At 40.7% G+C, this 27,926-nt stretch overlaps 1 protein-coding gene across 2 annotated transcripts in view; it reads right to left on the reverse strand.

Moving 5' to 3' along the window:
- The window catches only part of CPPED1 (calcineurin like phosphoesterase domain containing 1), a 75,284-nt gene extending 50,610 nt beyond the window's left edge, over window positions 1-24,674 (reverse strand). The window contains exons 1-3 of one of the 2 annotated variants that reach the window (XM_030212820.1): window positions 24,431-24,674; window positions 16,392-16,447; window positions 14,362-14,580 (exon numbers count right to left, since the gene is read on the reverse strand). In XM_030212820.1, coding sequence (XP_030068680.1) covers window positions 14,362-14,515 — 154 coding nt within the window. In that variant the 5' untranslated portion in view covers window positions 14,516-14,580; window positions 16,392-16,447; window positions 24,431-24,674. The remainder of the gene's footprint in view (window positions 1-14,361; window positions 14,581-16,391; window positions 16,448-24,430) is intronic. The other variant, XM_030212819.1, reaches the window with a different exon arrangement.
- Between the last annotated feature and the right edge of the window lie 3,252 nt (window positions 24,675-27,926).

A 27,926-nucleotide genomic window follows, 5' to 3' on the forward strand; every position in this document is an offset into this window, starting at 1 on the left:
ACAGCACGAACAACCCAAAACTATCAACACCCCAGACTACACCCTTCCTATCTCAGACAGCCTGAAATCCTTGGCGTTACAATAGACCGTAATTTAACACTAGAGAGCCAAGTGGCATCCACAACAAAGAAAATGTTCCACTCAATGTGGAAACTCAAACGCTTGAAACAATTCTTCCCGAAGGAAACATTTCACAACCTGGTACAATCAATGCTACTAAGCCACGTAGACTACTGCAATGGAATTTATGCGGGATGCAAAGAACAGACCTTAAAGAAACTTCAGACCGCTCAAACACGGCAGCTAGGCTCATATTTGGAAAACGCGATTTGAAAAGCGCAAAACCCCTCCGTAAAAAACTACACTGGCTCCCAATCAAAGAACGCATTGCCTTCAAAATCTGCACCCTGGTTCACAAAATTATCCACGGTGAAGCCCCAAGATACATGACAGACTTGATCAACTTACCAACTAGAAACACATCAGAATCAACACGAACATATCTAAATCTGCATTGCCCAAGCTGCAAAAGCCTCAAATACAAATCAACTTACGCATCCAGCTTTTCCTACATGGAGTGGAGGAGTGGCCTAGTAGTTAGGGTGGTGGACTTTGGTCCTGGGGAACTGAGTTCGATTCCCACTTCAGGCACAGGCAGCTCCTTGTGACTCTGGGCAAGCCACTTAACCCTCCATTGCCCCATGTAAGCCACATTGAGCCTGCCATGAGTGGGAAAGCGCGGGGTACAAATGTAACAAAAATAAAAATAATACATACGCACACGTTACCAAAAGCCTTGAAAACAACGAATGACCTCCTAAACTTCCGGAAATCACTAAAAACTAACCTGTTTAAAAAGGCATACCCTACTGAACCAACCTAAATGCCTGATCTCTGCGACACAACAAAACTAAAGTACGTAATGGACAAAACAACTCTTCCTTTGTACGATTCCCTAATTGTGGCTGTGCCACACGAACTTTATCACTACGTATTTGTTCTCACCGGAGTCTGCAAACGCCTCTCCGGTACTATGTAAGCCACATTGAGTTTACAAATATGTGGGAAAATGTGGGATACAAATATAACAAATAAATAAATAAACTCTTACCGTGTGGCCATGTGGTGGGGAGCTTTTACCGCCACCCATCATAAAAAAGAAAAGTTAGTAGTTGTTCTGGGAACATTTTGCAGTAGGTATGCTTTGATGACAGAAGTAGAAAATCTGGTTTCGTTTTCTGATATACCTCCTTTTCGTAATCCAAATCAAAAAACAAACAAACCCCCCCCCCCCCCAACGTTGTCATGCTAAGCTATATTTTAAAGTTTTCTAGAAGCCATCTTATAAAGTCTTAAGTCTAAAATATCAAAGTTATCATCCTGTAAGACTTTGTTTTCTCAGAAGTGGAGTTTTCTGTGCTGAAAGTACACTTAGCTGAGGAGCAAATTACATCCTCATTTGCTTTCATTAAATTATAATCTATAGTGCTCTCAAATTTCGCTTTTTAAATTCTCAGTGCTTCCATATGGCCTTTTGATGTCTAATGCTCATGGATTTTCTATAATTATGCCTGGTGCTTTGACTCGTTATCTCCACACGCAGAGACTGTTACTTCATCACAGCTGACTTTTTATTTTAATTCTCAAATGCAAAAGTTTTTACTTCATTGCAAATTGAGCACCTTGGTGGCTTGAACAATTCAAGCAATAAATTGTATCTGGTATATGCATATTCTGAATATTTTCTTAATTTTCATGTGGCATTACATGTAGAGTTATTATGCCTTTTTGACCTAACACAACAGGGAACATTTTAAGAAAAGGACAGAGAAGCTGGTAATTGTGGAAAGGGATGAGCTCCCATTATGCATTATGCATGCAATTAAAATCACTAACTTATTTTCTTTCAAACTCAACTCATGAACTGGATTCTTTTTGACATTCCATGCTCTTGAACCAACTGGGGCCATCCTCAAGTTTTCACAAACCCAGAATAAAATGAGTGTCTTGATTGTGAAAGCTCCCACATAAATTACACTTGCTCAACCTAGGTTTGCATGGATATGCACATATTTTGTAACACAAATGCCACTTTGCCCAACTTCAGACTCCTAAGGAACACCAATGTGTTTACTGCATAAAAATAAGTGACAATTTATGAACATAAAATGCTATTTTATGTACTTATAAAATTATCCTTATATCTAGGGATAAGCACATTTTTATTGTTGCAACAGATAAATATAGGCATACATCTCCCTAAATACAAATCCTCTACCACAACTAGTAAAATAACATTATGTAGTGGATTGTAAGGCTCATTTTCAAAGCACAAACCATAGGCTTACATAGTAGATGTCAGCAGATAAAGACCTGTACGGTCCATCCAGTCTGCCCAATAAGATAAACTCATTACATATGGTATGTATACCTGTTCTTGATTTATCCTTTGCACAAAACTATTCCCAACCTTCATCCATAAAGTTGCAAAAATTGTAAGCTTATTCAAAACACACTATACTTTTTAGAAGATGTGCTCATATATACAACGGACAACCACAAACGCAACAGTCTTTTTCTATGTCTGGGCTAATTATCATAGCACGACTCTTCAACCAATAGCCCAAAGAGCCAAACTTAAATTGTGAAAAAAAATTAATGTGAACTTAAGTTGCCAAAACAGAAGCAACAGATAGGGTTTCGGCATGGTCTTGTTTAAGTCATGTAGCTCTAAGTGTGAGGGACGCATTCCTTAACTAAAAAAGTATTATTCTTTTGGGGTGCCTTGAGACAGCTTTGGCGAAACATGGACGGGGGAAAAATGTTGGATTGCACCGAGGACTGAGGCTGGAAGTGGAAGACAGAAGAGATGTTTGGAGGAGACAAGAGACGCTGCAATATAATTAGGTTTTTTTTTTTAATGACGATTAATGATCTAGGGGTCCTTTTACTAAGGCGCATAGGCACCTATGCGCGTCAAATTGAGGTAATTCCATTTTTGCTGTGCGCCCAAAATAACACACACAGTGGAAAATATTTTCTATTTTCTACCGTGTGGCACTTAGCCGGCATGTTGAACATTTAATGCACAGCTAGCACGAGACCTTACCGCTAAGTCAATGAGTGGAGGTAAGGTCTCAGGCCAAAAATGGACACGCGCTGGTTTTAATTTTCCCGTACATCTAATTTCCAGTACAAAAAAAAAAGCCCTTTTCCTAGGTGCGCTGAGGAAATGGACCAGCTCACATCCAAAACATGCGCCTACACCAGCGCAGTCCACTTTTAGGTGCGCCTTAGTAAAAGGGTCCCTTAATGCATTAATCACAGAGTTAACTGCGATTAAAGTGCAGCCCTACTCCTTCTGCTCCCTAAAGTTTTGCAAATTGGGCATTATATTTGATTAAACTTCCTTTCAAATGTGTAATTAAAATATGCTTAAACATATATTTTTTGATCCGGAGCAATTAGCTTTATTTTTAAGTGCTACGGTAGTCCAAGGGCCTGTTGGCTCTGATGGATCTACCTCTGAGCCTAATGATGATCTCAGATTAGAGCGCCCCAACATAAAAGTTTAGGTGTTCGTTGGCATTTTACCATTATCTAATGTGTTCTCTCTCGCTGAATTATATTACTGTTTGTGGATTTTACAGGGAGTGAAATTTAAACCTCAAGCAAACTTTAGAAAAAAAATATATATATACACAGATTTGTTAAGTATGTTTTGTTTTAACCATTATTTTATATGATGAATGTAATTCACCTCAAACACTCTTTATGGAATAAGTGCAATAGAAGCTTATTGAATAAAAATGATAGAAAAATAGTTAATGAAATAATAACTGATCAAAAAACTACTCCATTCTCCACAGCCTGCAATACTGGGATCATATCTTCAGCTCCCACCTCTCTGCCTGTATACATCCAAAATACTGCTAAACCATGACACCTCTTTCTCTGTATCACCACCTAAATCCATCATTTCCTTTCTGAACACATTAACAAACTCTTATCTGCTCTCTAATCACTGCCCACTTATGAGTGCGGCAACCTGCTTATCATAACTCTCCCACTGAATCATTTATCTCCATCCCTGTCTATTCAAGTTTCAAGTTTATTTTTGATATACTGCCCCATTGGGTGCCTTCTGAACTGTGTACAATTGCTATAATATCAAATAAAATTAAATTTAAAAAAGAAGAAAGTAACTCCACTGGTTACAGAAAAGTTACAAGATAGGTACGAGACTAATCTGCTGAGGTCTCCAGATTCCCAACCGGTCTGTGGCCGTGCTGTGTCCTGAGCAAGATAGGACTACTGGAGTAATAATAATTTTATGTGGGGGAGGCATCATGAAAAAGAAGGTCTACAAAAACCTGAGTGGTGTAGAACGAGAAGAAGTAAATCAATTTTTTTTTACTCGTTCCAAAAGTACAAAGACTAGGGGCCACTCCAGGAAGTTACATGGAAATACTTTTAAAACAAATAGGAGGAAATATTTTTTTACTCAAACAATAATTAAGCTCTGGAACTCTTTGCCGGAAGATGCAGTAACAGCAGTTAGCGTATCTGGGTTTAAGAAAGGTTTGGACAAATTCCTGGAGGAAAAGTCCATAGTCTGCTATTGAGACAAACATGGGGACGCAACTGCTTACCCCAGGTTTAGTAGAATGGAATGTTTCTGCTAATTGGGTTTCTGCTAAGTACTTGTGACCCGGCTTGGCCACTGTTTGGAAAACAGGATACTGGGCTAAACGGACCATTGGTCTGACCCAGTATGGCTACTCTTATGTTCTTAGTACACTAGTCTGATTTTCTGGATAGCCACATTAATTATAGAGCAAGAAAGCCAGGTGAGATCCAAGACAGGGTTGGCCATCATTATTCAAAATATGTGCACAAATAAAACTATAATGGGCTTGTTAGGTATTAACGCTGGTTAAAGTATATAACACTGTGATGGCCCTCATATCATACTACTTTAATATTTTCATGAATTCACAGTGTGCCAACAGCAGTAGTGTTGCCTTGACTTTCTCTCCTCTCATGTCATCCTCGATCCGCTTCAATCTGGCTTTCGCCCACTACACTCGACAGAAACGGCACTATCTAAAGTCTGCAATGACCTGTTCCTCGCCAAATCCAAAGGTCATTACTCCTTCCTCATCCTCCTCGACCTATCTGCCGCTTTTGACACTGTCAATCACAACTTACTTCTCGACACATTGTCCTCTTTTGGGTTCCAGGACTCTGTCCTCTCCTGGTTCTCCTCTTATCTCTCCCATCGTACCTTCAGAGTACACTCTCATGGTTCTTCCTCCACCCCTATCCCGCTCTCTGTTGGCGTCCCTCAGGGATCTGTCCTTGGACCCCTTCTTTTCTCAATCTACACCTCTTCCCTGGGCTCCCTGAACTCATCTCATGGCTTCCACTATCATCTTTATGCTGACGACACCCAGCTTTATCTCTCCACACCAGACATCACTGCGGAAACCCAGGCCACAGTATCGGCCTGCTTATCCGACATTGCTGCCTGGATGTCCAACCGCCACCTGAAAATGAACATGGCCAAGACCGAACTTCTTGTCTTCCCACCCAAACCCACTTCTCCTCTCCCTCCACTCTCTATCTCAATTGATAACACCCTCACTGTTCCCGTCTCATCTGCCCGCAACCTCGGTGTCAACTTCGACTCCTCCCTCTCCTTCTCTGCGCATATCCAGCAGATAGCCAAGACCTGTCACTTCTTCCTCTAAAACATTAGCAAAATTCGCCCTTTCCTCTCTGAGCACACCACCCGAACTCTCATCCACTCTCTCATTACCTCTCGCCTTGACTACTGCAACCTACTCCTCACTGGTCTCCCACTTAGCCATCTATCCCCCCTTCAGTCCGTTCAGAACTCTGCTGCACGCCTTATCTTCCGCCTGGACCGGTACACTCATATCACCCCTCTCCTCAAGTCACTTCATTGGCTTCCGATCAGGTACCGCATTCAGTTCAAGCTTCTGCTTCTAACCTACAAATGCACTCAATCTGCAGCCCCTCCTTACCTCTCAACCCTCATCTCCCCTTACGTTCCTACCCGTAACCTCCGCTCTCAGGATAAATCCCTCCTTTCAGTACCCTTCTCCATCACCGCCAACTCCAGGCTCCGCCCTTTCTGCCTCGCCTCACCCCATGCGTGGAATGGACTCCCTGAGCCCATATGCCAGGTCCCCTCCCTGCCCATCTTCAAATCATTGCTCAAAGCCCACCTCTTCAATGTCACCTTTGGCACCTAAGCACTCTAGAAATGTTAAGTAGTAGTAGTAGAGAAACTATCTATACACCGATGCTCTCCATCTTTCAGAATTCAAAAGGGGTATGAAAAAACTTTTTTTTTTTTCAGGTGACCTTTGGAATGGCTGACTGAGGAGGAGATGAATGCTGGTAATCTCGTTGTTTAATCTTGTGGTTGCTTGTTTGTTTCAATTTTGAATTTCTTTTATATCCTTGTTGTAATATTTATTATTTTAGTGCTTTAAAATTTTTTTTGTAACCGTCTTGATGGCCTATTTGTTTGAAGGTCAGACAAGCACATTTTTTCTATACATATGAACTTGGCCTGTAAGCTGCAATTTTGACAGCCCTGTCATATACAGTCTAATTCTATAAAAATGCAAAAAAAATTGCATGTGCAATTTAGCTTAATGAGCTAATTAGTGCTAATAATTTGCTTAACAAGCAATTGGCACTAATTAGAATTAAAATGTACATATGTAAATTTAGGTGTAGGATCCACGTCTAAATTTTATGCTTGGGTCAAAAAAAGGGGGCACATCGGGGGTGTCCCATTTGGTTAAGCACCTAATTATAGAATAAGGTGGGATCTGTGTCTAATTTAGACACAAGCATTTCATGTTTCCATTGGCGTACATGGCCACGCCTAAACGTAGCCTTTTCTGGATTGGCTGCTGAACACCAGTTTTATCATGCTTGTTGTAGATATACTCTCCTGGTATCAGAAAGCAATTCAGAGAAACAGTAGACAGATTGCCATCACTTGAAAATGCAGTGGATCACTGCTGACTTCTCTGTTTTAAAAGAGGCTCCCTCATACTCTTCAAACAAAATTCTGGCTCTGTTGAGCTCTCCTTTTTGACTCTTGAGATTTACCACGGACACTTTATTGTTGTCTTTTACTTTATATAGGTAGATGAAACTAGGCTGTTCACTCGACACTACAGATGGTACTGTAAGTTTTTTTTTTTTTTACACTTTTTCCTATTTCATGACACCATGCTGCAAGGAAATCCTTATATTGTCCATCTAGGAGAACTAGCTCAGTGACAGAAGAGACTGTACAACTTTTGCATTTTTAATATAAAAATATTTTTCACACTCAGACAGCAAAAATTTATAAAACCTCCTTTTTGAACTAATAACTTAGGGGCCCTTTAACTAAGCCGTGTAGGCGCCTATGCACACCTAATGTGTGTAAATTTTGAGTTACCACCCAGTTACCGCGTGGCCCTTGCGGTAATTTGTTTTGACGCATGTCAGTTAAGTGTCCCGGAAAATATTTTTATTTCCTGGCGCAAAGGCAGTAATCGGTATTTTATGTGCATAGACCATTACCACCCGGTTACCGTGTGAGACCTTACCGCTAGGTCAATGGCTGGCGATAAGGTCTCAGACCCAAAATGGACGCGCAGCAATTTTCATTTTGCTGCACGTCCATTTTCAGCAAAAATTTTAAAACGGTATTATGCGACACAGTACTCACACCTATTCCCAAAAACACTACCAGTAACAATATCACAAATTACAGACCAGTAGCCTCAATACCATTATTGACCAAAATGATGGAAGGTCTAGTAACACAGCAACAGAATACTTGAACTTCTCAATTCTTCATAAATCCCAATCAGATTTCAGACCACAACACAGCACTGAAATGGTCATAACCACTCCGATTACGAAATTCAGAAGCATAATATGCCAAGGACAAAATGTATTACTACTACAATTGGACATGTAAAGTGTGTTTGACCCAGTGGACAACACCAACTAATGATACTGCTCGACAACATAGGAATTAGCGGTGCAGTGGCAACATGGTTCAATGGCTTTCTAAAGATCTGATCCTACATTGTAAAGATGTCCAACCAAACATCAACCTCAAGGATCTCTAAGTGCGGGGTACCACATCGCCAATATCACCAATACTGTTCAATGTAATGATGATGCCACTCGGAAAAAAAAACTGGAATTAATGGGTTTGAACCCATTTATATATGCAGACGACATCACCATCTTCATACCTTTTCAAAACAATATCACAAACATATAAAAAAAGGATTGGATCTTCTTTGAAGAATGGGCAACAACTTTCAAACTCAAACTGAACAGAGACAAAACCAAATTCCTAGTACTATCCAGCCCACACAACCCCACATCCTACCAAAAATTCATACTCAACCAACAAACATACCACATTGAAACACAACTTAAAATACTTTGTATCACTCCATGGTGCGATCGCACCTCGAATACTGTGTTCAATTCTGGTCGCCGCATCTCAAGAAACATAGCGGAATTAGAAAAGGTGCAGAGAAGACAAAAATGATAAAGGGGATGGGATGACTTCCCTATGAGGAAAGGCTAAAGCAGCTAGGGCTCTTCAGCTAGGAGAAAAGGCGACTGAGGGGAGATATAATAGAGGTCTATAAAATAAAGAGTGGCGTTGAACAGGTAGACGTGAAGCATCTATTTACGCTTTACAAAAATACTAGGACTAGGGGGCATGCGATGAAGCTACAAAGTAGTAAATTTAAAACAAATTGGAGACAATTTTTCTTTACTCAACATGTAATTAAACTCTGGAATTCGTTGCCAGAGAATGCGGTAAAGGCAGTTAGCTTAGCAGAGTTTAAAAAAGGTTTGGATGGCTTCTAAAGGAAAAGTCCATAGACCACTATTAAATTGGACTTGGGGAAAATCCACTGTTTCTGGGATAAGCAGTATAAAATGTTTTGTACTTTTTTGGGCTGTTGCCAGGTATTTGTGACCTGGATTGGCCACTGTTGGAAACAGGATGCTGGGCTTGATGGACCTTTGGTCTGTCCCAGTATGGCAATACTTATGTACTAGGAATCATTCTTGACAAACATCTAATACTGGACAATCAAATATCAGCAGTAACATCAAAATGTTTTAGAACACTATGGAAACTAAGAATAAGAGACCATTTCCCTAGACAATCTTTCTGGATAATGGTTCAATCAACGATAGTATCGCAACTAGACTGCTGCAATGCAGCATACGTAGGGTGCAAGGAAAATACACTAAAATCGCTGCAAACAGTCCAAAATGCGGCAGCAAAACTGATTTTCAAGAAATCGATATATGAAAGAGCAACCACACTGCTTGAAACACTAGATTGGCTACCAGTCAAGGCAAAAATATTTTTCAAAGCGAGCACCCTAACCTTCAAGACACTATTCAGAATGGTACTCGAATATATGCTTAACATGACTGAACTATCCTCAAGAAATGCCAGCCCAGAAAACAGAAACTACCTACTCCTACATCTGCCCAACTGCAAAAACACCATCTACAAAACTATCTAGACAGCAGGATATAGCTACCTGGGTTCCAAATGGTGGAACTCAATACCAAAAACCATAAGAGCAATCACAAATCTCCTCCAATTCAGAAAAGAAATTAAAATCTATCTCTTCAAAAATACTACAGCTAATCACAAAGATATTGTCGCCTTCCTTTCAAATCTACTTCTTCAAAAAATATATGAATAAATACCACCAAAACTCTACAACTCTTCAGATCTACCTCTTCAAACACTCTATGAATAACCACACAAACTATAGATGCCCTCTCCACACTGCACAACACTACAGTAACTCCACCAAAATGTAAATTGTAAGCCACTTTGAACCAAAACTTGTTTTGGATAATAGTGGGATACAAGAATGCATATAAATAAATAAAATATAAAAAATACACCTCAAGTCAATACGAATTCATCGTCAGATAATCAACCATAACAAAACCACTCTCTTTCTACAGAAACCAGACTTAGCAAAGAAGAAAATAATACAGGCTAAAAAGTCCTAATCTGTTCAGACCTTTCTCAAAGGGGAGCGAGCCATTCCACCACCTTTATCATTTTTGGTTGCAATTCTCTCTACCTTTCCAGTGTCACTATGGAGCTCATTTTCAAAGCACTTAGACTTAGAAAGTTCCATAGGCTACCCCTTAACTTTGTAAATCAAACTGCTTTGAAAACACGCCTTCACGTGTTTTTAAAATGCGGTGACCAGAACTGCATAAAATACACAAGGTACAGTCTCACAATTAATACAGATGTGTCATGATACTGTCCGCAGTGTTTAATATTGTTTATTTCTTAGATCTGCCTTCTCTATATGGGCAGCAGATGCCAGGGCCCTACTAATAAGAAATAAACAATATCCCCCTTCAAAAAAAAAAATAGATGCGCAAGAAAAGCTGAGCTCCTAAATTTATGCTTCAAAGTTAGGCTCCAAAATTTGTGACCTATTTTCAGTCAAACATACGAGCCCAACTTTTCAGTTGAAAATTCATCTTGTTAGGCATGCCATTCATTTTTTCATAGATTAATGAGGCTAGAGCTGAAAATTAGTGCTCCCTGCTCGCAATACATTCTTGTTGCCACTCACTTTTTGTGCTCCTAAATTTAGAAGTTTAGTGAAATTCTGAGTGTAAATTTAGACACTCAGCCACAGTAAATTTCAAGGAGGCCAATTCAGAAGTTAACTCTCAAAGTTGAGAACATAAATTCTTTGCACATCAGGCCTTAAGAGATTTATAAGGCAAGACTTCCCTTTCCTAATTCTGCGTTGGCTTTGTCCCATCATCTAGATAGTAATTTTGTTCTTAAGAATAGCTTCTACCCATTTGCCCGACACCAATGTCATGATCACAGGTTGAGAGTTCCTTAGAACACCTCTGAAGCCCTTTAAAAAAAAAAAAAAGGCATTATATTGCTCACGCTCCAATCTTAAGTTAGTGTAGCCAATTTGAATGAGAAGTTATACGCTACTGCAATTTCATTTTTTGAGGTCTTTCAGTAATCTGGGGTGGATATCATTTGGTTCTAGTGATGTTACCTTTAAGATTGTCAGTTTGCTCTATTACATTTTCCTGGTTGGTAGTGATTTGCTTCAGGTCGACTTGTCACCTTCAAAGAATGCTTCCAGCACAGATACTCCCCAATACTCTACTCAGTAAATACTGATGCAAACAATTTATTTAGTCCGAATCGACGTAATAAGAGGATGCAGGAAAACATTAAACAGAAGAGGGGACAACACTGATCCCTATGGGACCCCATAGGCAAGCCGAAAAGGAGAAGAGGAAGAAGATGATATAACAACTGTCTATGATCTGTCATGAAGGAGAAGAACCATTGATAGTACTAGTAATGGTGATGGTTGGGAGATCAACTTCGCTACTATCGTCTGTCTTGGAACCTGATAAAGAATGGGTTTTGAGACTATTTTAGGAGTCATCAGAAGCTGTTTTGGGGAGAAAAAGTGTGGGATATTCCAATAATTGCATTATTACAGAGAAAAAAATGAAGCCAGTTCCTTTCTACGTGTCAGAAAACGTGGGCATTTTGTGCTGATTTCTTCTTTATGATTTCCATGTAGATGTTTAATGCAGCTTGATAATGATCACTGCATATTTTGTAATCCCAATCAACTAAAGACTTTTGTTGGTAATAGGGACCAAACAATATTGTCAACAGAGGTAGTCATGGGGGATTAATGGTGTGTTGTAATCAACTATGTATAAGACTAGCCGTTGAGCCCGTAAAAACGGGCTAGTACAGGAAGGGGGGGGGAGGGTTGAAAGCCCCTTCCCGTCGCCGCTGCAAGGCCCCCCTCCGCCACCAAGCTCGCCCCCCCCCCCGAGTCGCCGCCACCCCTCCATCCGGCCTGGGCCCTCGCTCCGCTACTGAAACAGCGAGGGAACGCAGCACACAGCTCTGCTGAGCTGCCGTCGGCCTTCCTTCTTCTTCTCTGCCTGTGTCCCCGCCCTCGTGTGATGTAACATCGTCGAGGGCAGAGAAGAAGGAGGAAGGATGGCAGCTCACAGCAGAGCTGTGTGCTGCGTTCCCTCGCTGTTTCAATAGTGGAGCGAGGGCCTGGCCGGGTGGAGGAAGCGTTAGCAACGGCGGTTTCGTCCCTCGCAAATGCGCAGTAGAGACCCTCTCTGTTCTGCCCCCATCATAACGTATTGACGTGGGGGCGGGGCAGAGAGGGTCTCTACTGCGCATTTGTGAGTGAGTACGACACTCGCCATTTATATGTTTGATAGTCACAAATTGAATTTTGCGACACCAGTGAGTCTTGTTTAAGCTTAGATGCAAAATGTCCTTATTTGATTGCATTTTATAAACAGCCTAATTTCCTAATGATTCCCCCCCATCCCAATATTGTGGGTTTACAGGAATCTTTTCCATTTTTTCCTCTAAATATTGCTTTTTTATTTTTTAATGTAATGGATGTACAATCTAGGCCTAATGCAGTTTTCCATCTGCCATCTTGAAAGCGCATAAATAAATAAAAAGGTTAAGCTCATCCTTTGGGAACAGGCTCTCCCTTCACCAAAACTGCCCAGATCCTAACAAATCTCGAGCCATCTTTTTGGCACCATTGTCTCATTCACACATTGAGACTCTGGAGTGCTACCTGACTCATGGATCCTAAGCATGGAATTGGGAGCATTTCTAAGAATGTTACCCTAGAGGCAATGACTTCCACTTTATACCTAAAACTCTAAATGTGGCCTCCAGAACCTCCTTCCAGCATCTTCCTATGTTGTTGATACCCATGCCCTGGTGTGAGGAGACATTCCTGCTTATAATCGAACGAGAAAAACGAAAGTTCCGACCTAAATCGGGAGATGGACGTTTATCTCACAAAAACGAATAACGCGGTATAATCGAAAGCCGAACTTGGACGTTTTCAACTGCACTCCATCGTGGAAGCGTACAAAGTTGACGGGGCGTGTCGGAGGCGTAGTGAAGGCGGGACTGGGGCAAGGTTATCACCCGAACAGAGATGGACGCCTTTCGCCGATAATGGAAAAAAAGTATGCGTTTGTAGCTAGAATTTAGGGCACTTTTCCTGGACCCTGTTTTTTCCGAATAAGGCCCCAAAAAGTGCCTTAAATGACCAGATTACCACCAGAGGGAATCAAGGATGACCTCCCCTGACTCCCCCAGTCGCCACTAACCCCCTCCCACCACAAAAAATGATGTTTCACAACTTTTTATTTTCACCCTCAAATGTCATACCCACCTCCCTGGCAGCAATATGTAGGTCCCTGGAGCAGTTGTTAGGGGGTGCAGTGGACTTCAGGCAGGTGGACCCAGGCCCATTCCCCCTACCTGTTACAATAGTGCTGCTTAATGCTTAGTCGTCCAACCCCCCCAAACCCACTGTACCCACATGTAGGTGCCCCCCTTCACCCCATAGGGCTATAGTAATGGTGTAGACTTGTGGGCAGTGGGTTTTGAGGGGGATTTGGGGGGCTCAACACACAAGGGAAGGGTGCTATGCACCTGGGAGTTCTTTTACCTTTTTTTTTTGTTTTTGTAAAAGTGCCCCCTAGGGTGCCCGGTTGGTGTCCTGGCATGTGAGGGGGACCAGTGCACTACGAATCCTGGCCCCTCCCACGAACAAATGCCTTGGATTTATTCATTTTTGAGCCGGGCGCTTTCATTTTCCATTATCGCTGAAAAACAAAACGCCCAGCTCACAAATTGTCGAATAAAACATGGACGTCTATTTTTTTCGAAAATACGGTTCGGTCCACCCCTTCACTGACCCGTTCTCGGAGATAAACGCCCATGGAGATAGATTTTTTCGTTCGATTATGCCCCTCATTATCATCTAGAGAGCAAATCCTGACATACGTGCCACACCACAGTGATGCAGCGCCCTGAGGCACAACTACAACAAAAATCATAACTCAAAATCTTCTTTTTATTTAAGTTATAATTACCTTTATACATGGGATAAATGCATGCATGGAATAAACATAGAAGATACCTATGTGGAAAGAGCACGGAATTAAAACAAAATTAAATGACTTTCACACTTTAAACAGAGTTAACTATGGCCACCTTTTTGGGAGACCGGATGGACCATACAAGTTTTCTGCTGTCATTTATAATGTTAGTATATTATTATATTAATGCTCATTTCATTTATGTATTGCCTCTCCCACCAAACGTATACAGTAACATTTATATATTATTAGTTAGAGAAAAGAGAAATCCATAGGTCTTGCGTATTCTAACAGTCTTACCTGGCATAGCATGCACGAGGTCACCACACAATACAAAGAACTTGGGTTTGGGATTTAGCTTGTTAATAGCTTGCACAGCTTCCTCTGTCAATCTGATCTCTTGCTCCCATTCATCTCCTCCATTATCAGGGTCGCCAACAGACCAGGCCTTCATAAGACCAAACTGAGGATCTGCTCCCAGGATGAAGTAGAAAGGGCCTTTCCACTGAGATTCATCATCTTAGAAAAAAGAATTAAAAACACTTTTAGCAATGCAAAAGAAAATTTGCTGAATAACCAACTTCAATTTTTCTTTTGTTTGCATTCCGAAAATATGCTTTCTCAATGCATGTGATAAATTCGTATATACTTGAGAGCACAAAACACAGAAACAAAATCAAAAAAGGGGCAGACCAATATTATTTGCTATTTTTATCTGTTTTATATTTAGTAATTTACATGTGCTTTGCATATTTACATTTTCATGTTTTCATTAATATTTTGCTTTTTTATAATAGTTTTATTTTTATATTTATATATGCTCTCTTGATTTAATGTGTGCAATAATTTTAGTCACACTTTTTATGTATTTGTATTATGTTTTTCACCTGCACAGCCCATTTTGTTTTTCTTTTTGATGTTTTATATATTTTATCATATGAATATACGTTATTTTGCTCTACAGGCGAAAGTAGAGGCTGACAAAGGACGAATCACCACCGGAGATGTAAATCCAACAGTCTTTATTTAAAATGAAAAAGAAGGACCCGACACGGGCCGTGTTTCGACGCATACACGCGTCTGCATCAGGGGTCAAACTGTAAATTCCAAGGCAGTGCTCAGGACCACAGTCCTGCTGTAGTACAAAACTGTAGATCGTATACAAATATTGCTGCGATCGAAGCCAGCTAACTAGTGTCTTGAATATGCGATTCAGCTTTCACAGCATATTCAAGACGCTAGTTAGCTGGCTTCGATCGCAGCAATATTTGTATACGATCTACAGTTTTGTACTACAGCAGGACTGTGGTCCTGAGCACCGCCCTGGAATGTACAGTTTGACCCCTGATGCAGATGCTTGCGTGCGTCGAAACACAGCCCGTGTCGGGTCCTTCTTTTTCATTTTAAATACTGTTGGATTTATATCTCCAGTGGTAATTCGTCCTTTGTCAGCCTCTACTTTTGCCTGTTGTGCTTTCTTCTCGTAGAGGTTTTTCCTGTTTTGTATTTTGTTATTTTGCTCTTACAGAACAAATTGTTTGCCTCCTGAAGCAGGAGCAATTGGAACCAAAATGCAGAACTGTGTCAAGTCTGAGACATTTTAGTTGTAATCCTTCAATAATTGGGAACAATATTGGTCTGCCCCCTTTTTTGTGTTTGTTTCTGTGTTTTGGACCGTTACTAGAGGAACACTTCTGCTCTTTTTTCTTTCTATCTGAGAACCAGCATGTGCAAATATATTTCATGCACATTCACAGTGGATACCTTGAAACCTGACAACAGATTCAACAGGATGGGTTTGAAAAACCCCTAGTTTAAAACAACTGACACAGCTTGGTTATCCTGGGAAATCAACCCTCTTGGACTTGAGTTGTGGATTTCCTTTCTTCTGCATATAGCAAGATTTGGTTAACAGTCTATATGTTAAGAGGACTAATAGAAAACCATCATAATAAAGTGTGAAGCCACTTTGTGTGAACCCCCCCACCCCAAAAAAAAAAGAAAATGCCCAAAATGATGATGTTCTGCCCCCTCCCTTTTTTTTTTTTTGTAAAGTGGCTTTATGGAATGTTTAGGTTTAATAAAATGTAATTATCTGCCCTACACCCAAAGGCCACAGAAGAGATCACAATAAAATACAAAATCATAAAACACACAAATCATGACAAAACATAAAATATACATTACAAAAATTCACAACTGCACATTAAACACACATACAAATCATGACAAAACAAAATATATTAGAAAAATTCACAGCTGCACATTAAACGCACAAATACAAATGACAAAACATAAAATATACATTAGAAAAATTTACAATTGAATACCTTTAAGTTAAACTGAAGGATAGGCCTGGAGAAAAAGCCAGGCCTTCAGCTGCTTCCTAAAAAACAAAAAAGAAGATAGAAAATGTATATCTGATGGGAGATCAATCCACATTTTGGGAGTCATGTAACTAAAAGCTGTCTCCTGAGTAAAAGACATTGTAACTTCCAATAATGAAGGTATGACTGGGAGGAGTGCAACTCCCTTTGAGGTTCATACCAGAATTAACAAGGTGTCAGAAAACTTGGAACATCTCAATACAGAGACCCGTATGCCAAACTGGCTACTTAAAAAAACAAAAAACAAATGACTCTCAATGGATAACTGATGCAAAACAAAAAATATAGGCTCCTTTTACTAAGCTGCATAAGCATCTATGCGTGCCCAACGAGCGCCAAAATGGAGTTACTGCCCAACTACTGCGTGGCTCTTGTGGTAATTTCTTAATTATTTTATTTATAAATTTTAATTAACATTCAAGCATTATACTTGTACAGAAAGGTTACCTAGATTCGATTATACATTATGTAAAAGAAAAAAATTCAAAGTTTTACATTTAAGGAAAACATTTCACCACATAATCCTCAAGTCCACAATTTGGAGATTCAAAATGTTACATATATGGATATTTAGTTCAAATAACTAGAAAGACAAAAGAGGAATTTGCAGAATCTGATTCCCAAAAAGATTCCAGTTTATTTTACACTGAACTATTCTCACCCCTCCCAATAAATTCCTTAGATGTTAAGAAAGTGGTGAGTTGCGGAAGATCAAAGAAAACATAATTATTTGTCTGATATTTAACAACGCACTTACATGGATATCTTTAAAAAAATGTCACCCCCAAGTGAAGAACCCTAGGCTTCATCATTAGAAATTGTTGTCTACTTGACATTTCTAAAGCACTACTAGGGTTACGCAGCGCTGTACAATTTAACATAGGCCAGTCCCTGCTCAAAGGAGCTTACAATCTAAAGGACAAATGTACAGTCAGTCAAATAGGGGCAGTCTAGATTCATTAACCAATTTTTATCTGGCATTAATGCCACAGTTGCAAGTAAAGTTCATTGTCAGAAGCTTCTAGAATTTCTGAGACATTGAGTTCTTGAATCTGACTCTCCCTCATTTTTGTTGGCAAATAGTAGATTTGAGAAAATGGGGGAATGGCCTCCTCGGCCACTCCCAATATATCTCTTATACATTTCCTTAGCATATCCCTTGGAGAAGTCATAAATTGTTTGGGGAAATTCAGAAAGCGAAGATTATTATTTCTTATAGCATTTTCCAAGGATCCAGTTTTTCTTCTAAGGAATATTAAATCTCTGGTCATACATTCTTGGAGTGATTGTGTCTAAGTTCATTTTCCTTATTTCCTATTATATCCATTTTTGGCTCAATATCTTTTGTCCTTTGCTCTAGTACAGATAAATCTTGAGTCGGTTTTTTAACCTGTGGAGATAGAGCTGGGAAAAGCACTACAATTAATGTCCATAAACTGGACAGTGTTACTTCACTTGGTTTAGCCATTAATATTTTTTATTTTTGTTACATTTGTACCCTGTGCTTTCCCACTCATGGCAGGCTCAATGCGGCTTACATGGGGCAATGGAGGGTTAAGTGACTTGCCCAGAGTCACAAGGAGCTGCCTGTGCCTGAAGTGGGAATTGAACTCAGTTCCTCAGTTCCCCAGGACCAAAGTCCACCACCCTAACCACTAGGCCACTCCTCCACCATTGCTACTATTTGAGATTCTACATGGAATGTTGCTATTCCACTAGAAGTCGGCCCTTGCAGATCACCAATGTGGGGGCAGGGATGAGTGAGAACAGGTTAGATTTCTGTACCGGTACAACTCTCTTAACGCAGACACGGGGACCTCCCTAACTCACCCCAAACCAATCAACTTCCCCTTTAAATATAGTACTAAGCACTACCACATAAAAGGAAACATTTATGTTTTTAAATTTCTCATTCATTGCCACAGCTGGGCATGTACGAAGATGCTCAAAACCTACAATATTCATGCTATGCAGTGTCACTCTGAGCTTTAGCTTTTTTAGCCTACCGTGCAAGCTTTACCTCTGAGGTCTGTTTAACTTTGTCATTAGGGTATTATCAGAGTGACACTGCAAGGCATGAATTTCGTAGATTTTAAGCTTCTTTAGTGTGAGGGTTTGTTTTTGCTCGTGTGATATTAGAATTATGCATTGCATTTTTTTCTCTGTTGATTAGATACAATAATTTTCTTTTATTTCCTAGATCTTGGATCCATTATTAGTGGACTAAATAATTGGAATTATTTTCTGCTTGTTTGAATTTCTTTTTTGATATGTTTTCTGATTTTGGAATTTATGTTATACTAGTAAAAAAGCCCCGTTTCTGATGCAAATGAAACGGGGGCTAGCAAGGTTTTCTTCAGAGTGTGCATGTGGGAGTGTGTGTGTCCCTGCCTTCTGCCCTTTCTCCCTTCCCCTCTGCTCTCCGTCCCCCCCCCCCCCAGTCCTTCAGTGTTAAGTTTCCTGCTGTGCTGAGTTTGTTTGTGTTACAGAGAGAGTGAAGGTGTCTGCCCTCTCTCCCCTCCCTCCTCCAGTCCTTCACTGTTACAAAGAGAGCGATTTCGTGCTGTGCTGTGTTTTCCTTCACTGTGTTACAGAGAGAGCGAGGGCGGGGCAGACACTCATGGGGAAACCGGATATCTCTCCCCCTTCACACTTCCAGCTGGAGGCTTCATTAGAACGTTGGGGCTGCCTTTTATATATAGAGATTACATAAATGTAAAAGTATAAAATTCATAAATAAAAAATTAAAAAAAAAAATTATGCATTGCAGAAGAGAAACAAGAAAAGCCAGATGTGTCACTGTAGGCAATACACAAGAAAGTCCAGTGACCTGCTTACTAATACGCAGTCTAAAATTAATAACATCTCATTTTATATTACCTGTAGGAAGCAGTATGAATTTGATCTTGGAATTATTGTTCCTAAAAATATAGTTTCAATTGCAAGTATCCTTAATACACATTCAACACATTAAATACTTAAACTTGTGAAGCCAACATATTCTGAGCCTGTGGCATCTCTGATATAATTTATTGACAATCAGAATATTATTAAATGCACTAAAGTGTTGAAAGCATTATTGTTTATTAGTATTATTACTTTCTATAGCATCTTCTCCAATTCTCCAGTTTTACCTTGCTAAACAAACTACCACCTGGTCTGCTTAACAATCACTTAAAAACAAATCCATTTTTCTCATATGCAGCATCCAATGTTATATCCATTTTTTTATGCGTATCAGCCAATTAGTGCTCATTGTTGTGCCACTCCAATACTATACAAGTCACACTGCACACCTGGGAACTGGGTTCATGCTCTGCGTTAAATCAACTCCAGCACTTCTAACTTGGTAAGGAAACAGAATTTCACCGCAGAAAACGTGACAAATGATCATGGTTTTATCTCTCACTGCTATTGCAGCTAAACAAAAGAACGAAACATTTTCCAAAATCCTAAACCTGGTCATCTTGTCATTTTTTTTTGTTTTTATTCATTTCCAATGCACTTCATCACTCCTATTTTAATTTCTCTAAAAGGGTTCATCCTATTGCAACCCCTACCTTTTCCAGTAGATAAGCTCTATTCTGGCTGGAAGAAAAAAAAAAAAAAGAGGCAAACCATACCAAACATATAAATGGCAAGAGGCGTATTCACTCGCAAAATGCGCAGTAGAGACTCTCTCTGTCCCGCCCCCCGCGTCAATACGTGATGACGGGGGCGTGACAGAGAGGGAACCGGCACACCTGCACACCTGTGAATGAGGGCACCGCCGTCGCCATCGCTCCCCCCCCCCAGGGTTGCCGCTACCGCTCCCCCCACCCACCCGGAGTCGTCGCCGCCGCCACCCACCCTCCACCCGGCCCGGGTACCTGGCTTCACTATTCAAACCGCCGGAATGCAGCACACAGCTCATCTGAGCTGCCGTTGGCCTTCCTTACCTGCCTGTGTCCCGCCCTCACCGACGTTACGTCACACGAGGGCGGAACACACGCAGAGAAAGAAGGCCGACGGCAGCTCACATGAGCTGTGTGCTGCGTTTCGGCGGTTTGAATAGTGAAGCCAGGTACCCAGCCCGGATGGAGGGGTGGCGGAGGGGACTCCAGGGGGGGGGGGGGGGGGGCGGCGACCCCGGGGGGGGGGGGGCTTTCAACCCCCCCCTTCCTTTACTAGCCCGTTTTTACAGGCTCAACGGCTAGTTCTTCAGATTCCAAAATGCACACTATTTATGAGTTAGGAAGTGGCCAAAAGTGCTAATTAGTCTTTTCTAGTCCTCTTCTCTTTCTAGTGCCAATTCAGTTCAGCAAAGTGATTCCGTCTAATGCACCTGGGCAATTTCAATACAGTTTTGCTGGTAAGCTCTGCACACTGGGCCTCTACACTTCCCCGCTCCCCCCGCTTTCTATTTCTGTTGATGGCTCTCTCATTCTCCCTGTCTCCTCAGCTCGAAACCTTGGGGTCATCTTTGACTCTTCTCTCTCCTTCTCTGCTCATATCCAGCAGATTGCCAAGACCTGTCATTTCTTTCTTTACAACATCCGTAAAATCCGCCCCTTTCTTTCCGAGCACTCTACCAAAACCCTCATCCACACCCTTGTCACCTCTCGTTTAGACTACTGCAATCTGCTTCTTGCTGGCCTCCCACTTAGTCACCTCTCCCCTCTCCAGTCGGTTCAAAACTCTGCTGCCCGTCTCGTCTTCCGCCAGGGTCGCTTTACTCATACTACCCCTCTCCTCAAGACCCTTCACTGGCTCCCTATCCGTTTTCGCATCCTGTTCAAACTTCTTCTACTAACCTATAAATGTACTCACTCTGCTGCTCCCCAGTATCTCTCCACACTCGTCCTTCCCTACACCCCTTCCCGTGCACTCCGCTCCATGGATAAATCCTTCTTATCTGTTCCCTTCTCCACTACTGCCAACTCCAGACTTCGCGCCTTCTGTCTCGCTGCACCCTACGCCTGGAATAAACTTCCTGAGCCCCTACGTCTTGCCCCATCCTTGGCCACCTTTAAATCTAGACTGAAAGCCCACCTCTTTAACATTGCTTTTGACTCGTAACCACTTGTAACCACTCGCCTCCACCTACCCTCCTCTCTTCCTTCCCGTTCACATTAATTGATTTGATTTGCTTACTTTATTTATTTTTTGTCTATTAGATTGTAAGCTCTTTGAGCAGGGACTGTCTTTCTTCTATGTTTGTGCAGCGCTGCGTATGCCTTGTAGCGCTATAGAAATGCTAAATAGTAGTAGTACAGCACATCCTGCAGCAGTATTACAGTGATTAACATAGTAATATAGTAGATAGCAGATAAAGGCCTGCGTGGCCCTTCAAGTCTGCCCAACAAGATAAACTCATAGCACATGGCACTGGTTCCCAACCCTACACCCCAGCCGGTCAGGTTTTCACGATATCCACAATGAAAATTCAAGAGAGAGATTTGGATGAAGAGAGTGCATGCAAATCTCTTTCATGGAGATTAATTGTGGATATTCTGGAACCCTGACTGGCTGGGGCACCTCCAGGACCAGGACTGGGAACCACTGGCATATGCATACTTGAGCTTGATCTGTCCTTGCCATAATTGGAGAACAGACTGTAGAAGTCTGCCCAACACTGGCCTTATTCCCCAACTACTAGAGTTGCTGCCAAAGCCCCACTTAAGTCCATTCAGATCTCACCAGCCATAATTGGGACACAGACTGTATCAGTTTGCCTAGCACTAAACTAACTTCCCAATTACTCCAATTTCGAAAAGTCAAGAGGGTAATTCTATAAAGGAGTGCCTAATTGTTGAGCTAACTCTAAAAAGGAAAATAGGCACATACTTTATTAAAAAAACAAAACAAAACAGCATTTCTAATTCACAAAGATTTTCATTTGTTATTTCAGTGCAAATAATGTGTTTTAAATACCATTCAACGTCATTTTTTGCAGGCCCTGCTCCCCACCCCATTCCCTGCTCCTCTTCCTTTCCCATGGTTTTGTTTTACTTGAGCAGTTTACAGGAAATCAATAAAATTTATGATGTTTCTGACCGATTTGCAGTATATCAAATAAGTGAAAAAACAAGAGCAGAAGAGACTCCTTTTGGAAAGACAACAAAAAAAAAACAGAAAAAGGGGAGTCACCACCGAGGTTCCAACTCTGGGATATTTATTGAACAATATATAAAGAAAACTCTAAATATCACTCAACGCAGTCCTGTGTTTTGGCGCTAAAGGTGCTTGCTTCAGGAGTCTTTGGGATGAATTAGTATAATCAATTATTTGTAGTAGTCTTGATGAAGCAAAAATTGCATTAATCACCATCTAAGGAGGTAGCGTTACCAACTGACACAACTTATGAAAAAAGAAACACCAATGTAACAAGCCAAAGAAGCGATCTGCTAAACCGCAGTTCACAAAGAAGTGGTTTAGCAGATTGTTTCTTTGGTGTGATACATCCTCTTTTATGAGCTGCGGTTTAGCAGATCACTTTTTTGGCGTGATACATCCTCCTTTGTGAACTACACATTACAAACTATCTACAGTTCGGAAAAGAACTAAAGACCTATCTTTTCAGGAAATTATTATACGCACCACTTATGTCTCACATTATACTGTACCTGAAATGCATCACTACAATCTCACCTAATTAACTGCAAGCCACTTTGAACCAAAACTTGTTTTTGGATAATAGTGGGATACAAGAATGGATAAATATAACTGTGGTTTAGCAGATCGCTTCTCTGGCGTGTTACATTGGTGTAGAATAGGCTTAAATTTCCACACGGTATATAGGATTAAGCTGAGGGCCCCTCCACCTGACCAGGTCTAGTCACAGCCATTTACGCAATATTTTACTTAGTGTATATCCCGACACCTACATTAGGCGGAGTGGGTGTATTCTGTAACAATGTGCATATTTAGAAATGCCCATGGCCACGCCCTTTTCAATTATGCAACTTAGAATTTACGCACATCACTTTACAGAATATGCTTAGCGAGTTGTACATGTAAATCTTAATGCTTTGTGCTAATTGCTTGTTACCATCTAACAGTGCTGATTAGCTAAACAATTAAATTATGTACATTGTTAGAGAATCCCTGAGATTATGTAACTTAGTTACACTTATAAACAGTAAGTAATTTAGCAGATACTTTATAGAATTAACCTCTCAATGGGCCTTCATCTTGCCAGCTTAACCATTAGGTACACTAGGCAGCAGCTACATTCAAAGCACAAAAAAGCATTGACAGCCAGGCAAACAAACATCAAGATATACTTTTTCCTACAGGGAAGATAGGTTAACTATTTACATGGGTAAAATTGCCTATTTTATTGATGTATGCAAAGCACAGATTAAGATTTAAAATTATACTTGTGTGTGGATGGTGCCGAGGATCAAAATTTCAGTGGGAGAATCTATGTGCCTAGAAGTTAAGAAGGCACTAAGCTGAAAGTTTACTAAGGCTGCCTACCTAGCACCCTTGTACCAGCCCCGTATGTAGAAGAGTACAATGATCTCTCAATATTCTCAGAAAGTTACATCCAGATGTAGCAACTCCCATGCAGTTGTCTTTCCTACTTGACTTCCACTACGAATTTTCCTATTTAATTCACATAAATATGTACTTCAGCACAAATGCTTAATTTCACACACAAGGTAACTAAATCAATTCCCAAACACCTTCGAGCACGTGTGAAGACTCATTTGGGGGTAAAACAGGTTCTTAACGCTCAGTGGGCGAGGCATAATTGGATTAATCGGAACTTTATGTTTTGCAGGTGGAAGCAAACTATGGTTCCCGGTCTACGTATTGCTGCTGCTTTGCCCTGTCGCCAGAGATTTAGGTGACATCCTTGGGGCCTACGTAACTTGACCTGTACTTTGGCCTCAGAGAAGAGTGATGGTACAAGGGCGCTCTAAGCCGCTCTTCCTTGCTTCCACGGAATCAGGCTCCAGAAGGAGCAGGAGGAGGCGGGAAGGCGCGCGTACTACCTGCACTGAAGGCGGTAAACGTTCTGTTGCAAGATCTCAGGAAAACCTCCTGCCCTTCGGCCATTGTGGGACAAAGATGTGCGGAACCAGAACCACCGAACACCGGATATGCGACTCCACCCTGCCATCCAGGGAATCATCAACCCCGTCCCCGTCCTTCCCTAACCGCCACGGTTTCCACCTGCGACTAGTGCTGTCTACTAGGAGCACAGGCATGCCAGACGCCGACATTTTCCGTCATCCGCCCACGTGGCCTGGGACGGGAGGGAATTGGGACTTTCGTCATGACGTAACCAAACAGATGTACCAGCCGAGGAGGCTGAAGGAAACTGGAGACGGGGTGTTCCGTCCTATCTAGCCCATTATACGGACTGAAACCGGTAGGCGGAGCTTGACGCCGTTTTAGTTCACCCAAAACCAATAGCATAAGATTGTTAAACATAAACGCGTGATCCACCTGTACAAAGTGTAAAGCCGTTCCAGTTGGATAGGGAGTGCCTGAAAAGGTGGAGGACAAAAGATTTTTTTAAAACTTATTTGAGATCTTTTAATTTATTCGAAAGCTTCTCATCATATCTAGATACAAATATCATGAAATAAACAATTATCAGTAAAACAGCTTAAAAATTATTATAGCTTGTACAAACAGCAGTTACAGCCTCTGTTTTTTGTGCTCATTTTTCTACACTGTTCTGTATAATACAGATGGCGAGATTTCAGTGAGGATATCCTGTTTCTTGATGGGTTCATCTGCCTTGGGAAGCCTGGAATTATAAAGATGGAATATACTGAAATTAAATGGAAGTAAAATTAAACTTGCCTTTCTTTGGGGCACATGGAATCATATCTGCATCTGTTTTGTAGAAGTTTAAATATCATGAAATAAACAATTGAATATCAGTAAAACAACTTAAAAATTGTTATAGCTTGTACAAACAGCAGTTGTAGCCTCTGTATTTTGTGCTCATTTTTCTACACTGTTCTATATAATACAGATGGCGAGATTTCAGTGAGGATATCCTGTTTCTTGATGGGTTCATATTCACTTGTAATCTGCCTTGGGAAGCCTGGAATTATAGAGATGGAATATACTGAAATTAAATGGAAGTAAAATTAAACTCTCCTTTCTTTGGGGCACATGGAATCATCATCTGTTTTGTAGAAGTTTAAATTTTAGATACACAAATGGATTGTTCTTAGGTATGTTTCAGGGACAAGTGGTTTCATAAGTCAAAAATAAATATTTTGTTTCATGCAGATCTCTTTTGTTTAATCATAAGTGGAGGAGTGGCCTGGTGGTTAGGGTGGTGGACCTTGGTCCTGGGGAACTGAGGAACTGAGTTCAATTCCCACTTCAGGCACAGGCAGCTCCTTGTGACTCTGGGCAAGTCACTTAACCCTCCATTGCCCCAGGTACAAATAAGTACCTGTATACAATATGTAAGCCGCATTGAGCCAGCCATGAGTGGGAAAGCACGGGGTACAAATGTAACAAAAAAAAAAAAAAAAAAAAGGGCTATAAGCCCCTAATGCAATCCACTGGTTTTCTTATATTTTGTTCTTGTGATGACTTACACTGCGACAAAGCTGAAAATTCAGGGCCGCCGATCTAGACGGACGTGTTTAAGTGCTCCTCTGCATTTCCCCTGATTTTCTTTTTTCCTACTAAATATGCCGAAGAGGAGAGGACGAGCTGCCGCTGCTGCCTCCCAGCAGCGAACGTCTGCCTCATCGGGTTTGATAACGCAGTACTTGCAGAGGGCCGCAAGCTCCGTAACGCCATCGGTGAGCGGTCTGCAGGCTCAACCCGCGAATGGAGATAGCGGGCAGAGCAATGGGCTAGAAGCTACTTTGAGCCCCGACGGAAGAGAGCCACCTCCTCAACCGGCGTTTACCAGTTCTCCGATATCGGCCCCAGAGGACCCGAATACCGAAGTGTTAGAGGGGCCTTCAGGACGGGAGGCAAGTCCACAAATATTGGATGAAAGCGGGAGTATTATAACTCCAACTTTAACTGCATATGCCGTTTCAAGAACAATGGAGGATAAAAGGGGAGTAGCTGCGACGGAGACAAAGCAACTAATTGGTGAGCCAGTGGATATTTTGATTTCAAGTTTTCAAAAAAAACCTGTGGAAGTAACTTTAGAAAGTCTTTGGATGTTGATAGCGGATCTTGGTAAGGCTTTGTGCCCCCAAATGAAACAAATGAAAGAAGAAATAGTTGTAATAGCTGGGAAAGTGAGAGAAATCGAAATTGAATCTAAAACATTGTTAAATAAGGTCGAGAAAGAAACTCAACAGACACACCTAATACAAACAACGATGATTAAAGATTTGGCAAACCTGAGGAGGAAGTCAGAGTTTCTTGAAAATGCCTCTCGAGGCAATAACTTACGTTTTACAAATTTTCCTTTTCATGCGCTGATTTCACCCAGGGAAATGCTGAAACTCTATTGTAAAGAAATTCTAAATATAAATGAAGATCTTATTCCTCCAATGACACAGGCTTTCTATATCCCTATAAAGACTGAAAAGAACTTACAGGAACAAGGAAATAATCAGCCCCTAGATGTTTCGGCGTTTTTAGAAACATCTGATTCAGAACAAGTAACACCATCTACCCTAATAGTGACTTTTGTATTACTTACAGATAAGATCTGGATACAAAAAAAATTTTTTCAAGTTAGAGAAAAATTGTTTAAAGGATTATTAGTTCGAGTATTTCCAGACCTGGCACGAGAAACACAAAAGCGTAGACAGAAATTCCTACAAATGAAACAAGAAACACTTCAACTTGGGGCAACTTTTTATTTAAAATATCCCTGCAAATGTTTGGTGTCATATCAATCTGTAAAGTATGTATATTTTGACCCTTCGCAACTGTCCCTATTTATAACATCTCATAATAAGAAAAAAGCCTCTTAAGGATATAATATAACTAGCTTGCAAACGCTTACGTCTTGATCTAATGAATAGTTTGTATTTTCTTTTTCCTTTTGATCTCCATAGTTGTATTTTTGGACTCCTAAATTGTGGACTGATATGATGCTAATAAGGAATTTCAACTTATATGTGTTAAATTTCCTAAGAGATATTGTTTGTATTTGCATTATTTTTCTGTCAAGTGATTTAACTTGTAACTATATAAATATAATTATAAATAAATAAATAAATAAAAAAAGCTGAAAATTCAATCTCTTCTATCTGGTCGATAACAAAAGGAGCTCATTGTGAACACTATCCACCCTAAAAGGTTGTTTTCTGGCAGGAATCGCAATCGGTGTACTCTACTATGTTTGCATCGCTTAGTTTCTCACACATTTATTTTCATACTGCTTGTTTACTGCATTGTGTGTAAAAAAAATTGTGTTTACACAAGCATTAAGAACTTATCCACTGAACGTGAATGCACAGCTTATTACATCAGCCTCTTTTTCTTTTGGAAGTCATTTTATCTCGCTGTGCTCTAGCATATCTCACTTTAATTGGGTAGTAA

The sequence above is a fragment of the Microcaecilia unicolor genome, chromosome 8, assembly GCF_901765095.1.
Source record: "Microcaecilia unicolor chromosome 8, aMicUni1.1, whole genome shotgun sequence".
In the NCBI taxonomy this organism is placed as follows: Eukaryota; Metazoa; Chordata; class Amphibia; order Gymnophiona; family Siphonopidae; genus Microcaecilia; species Microcaecilia unicolor.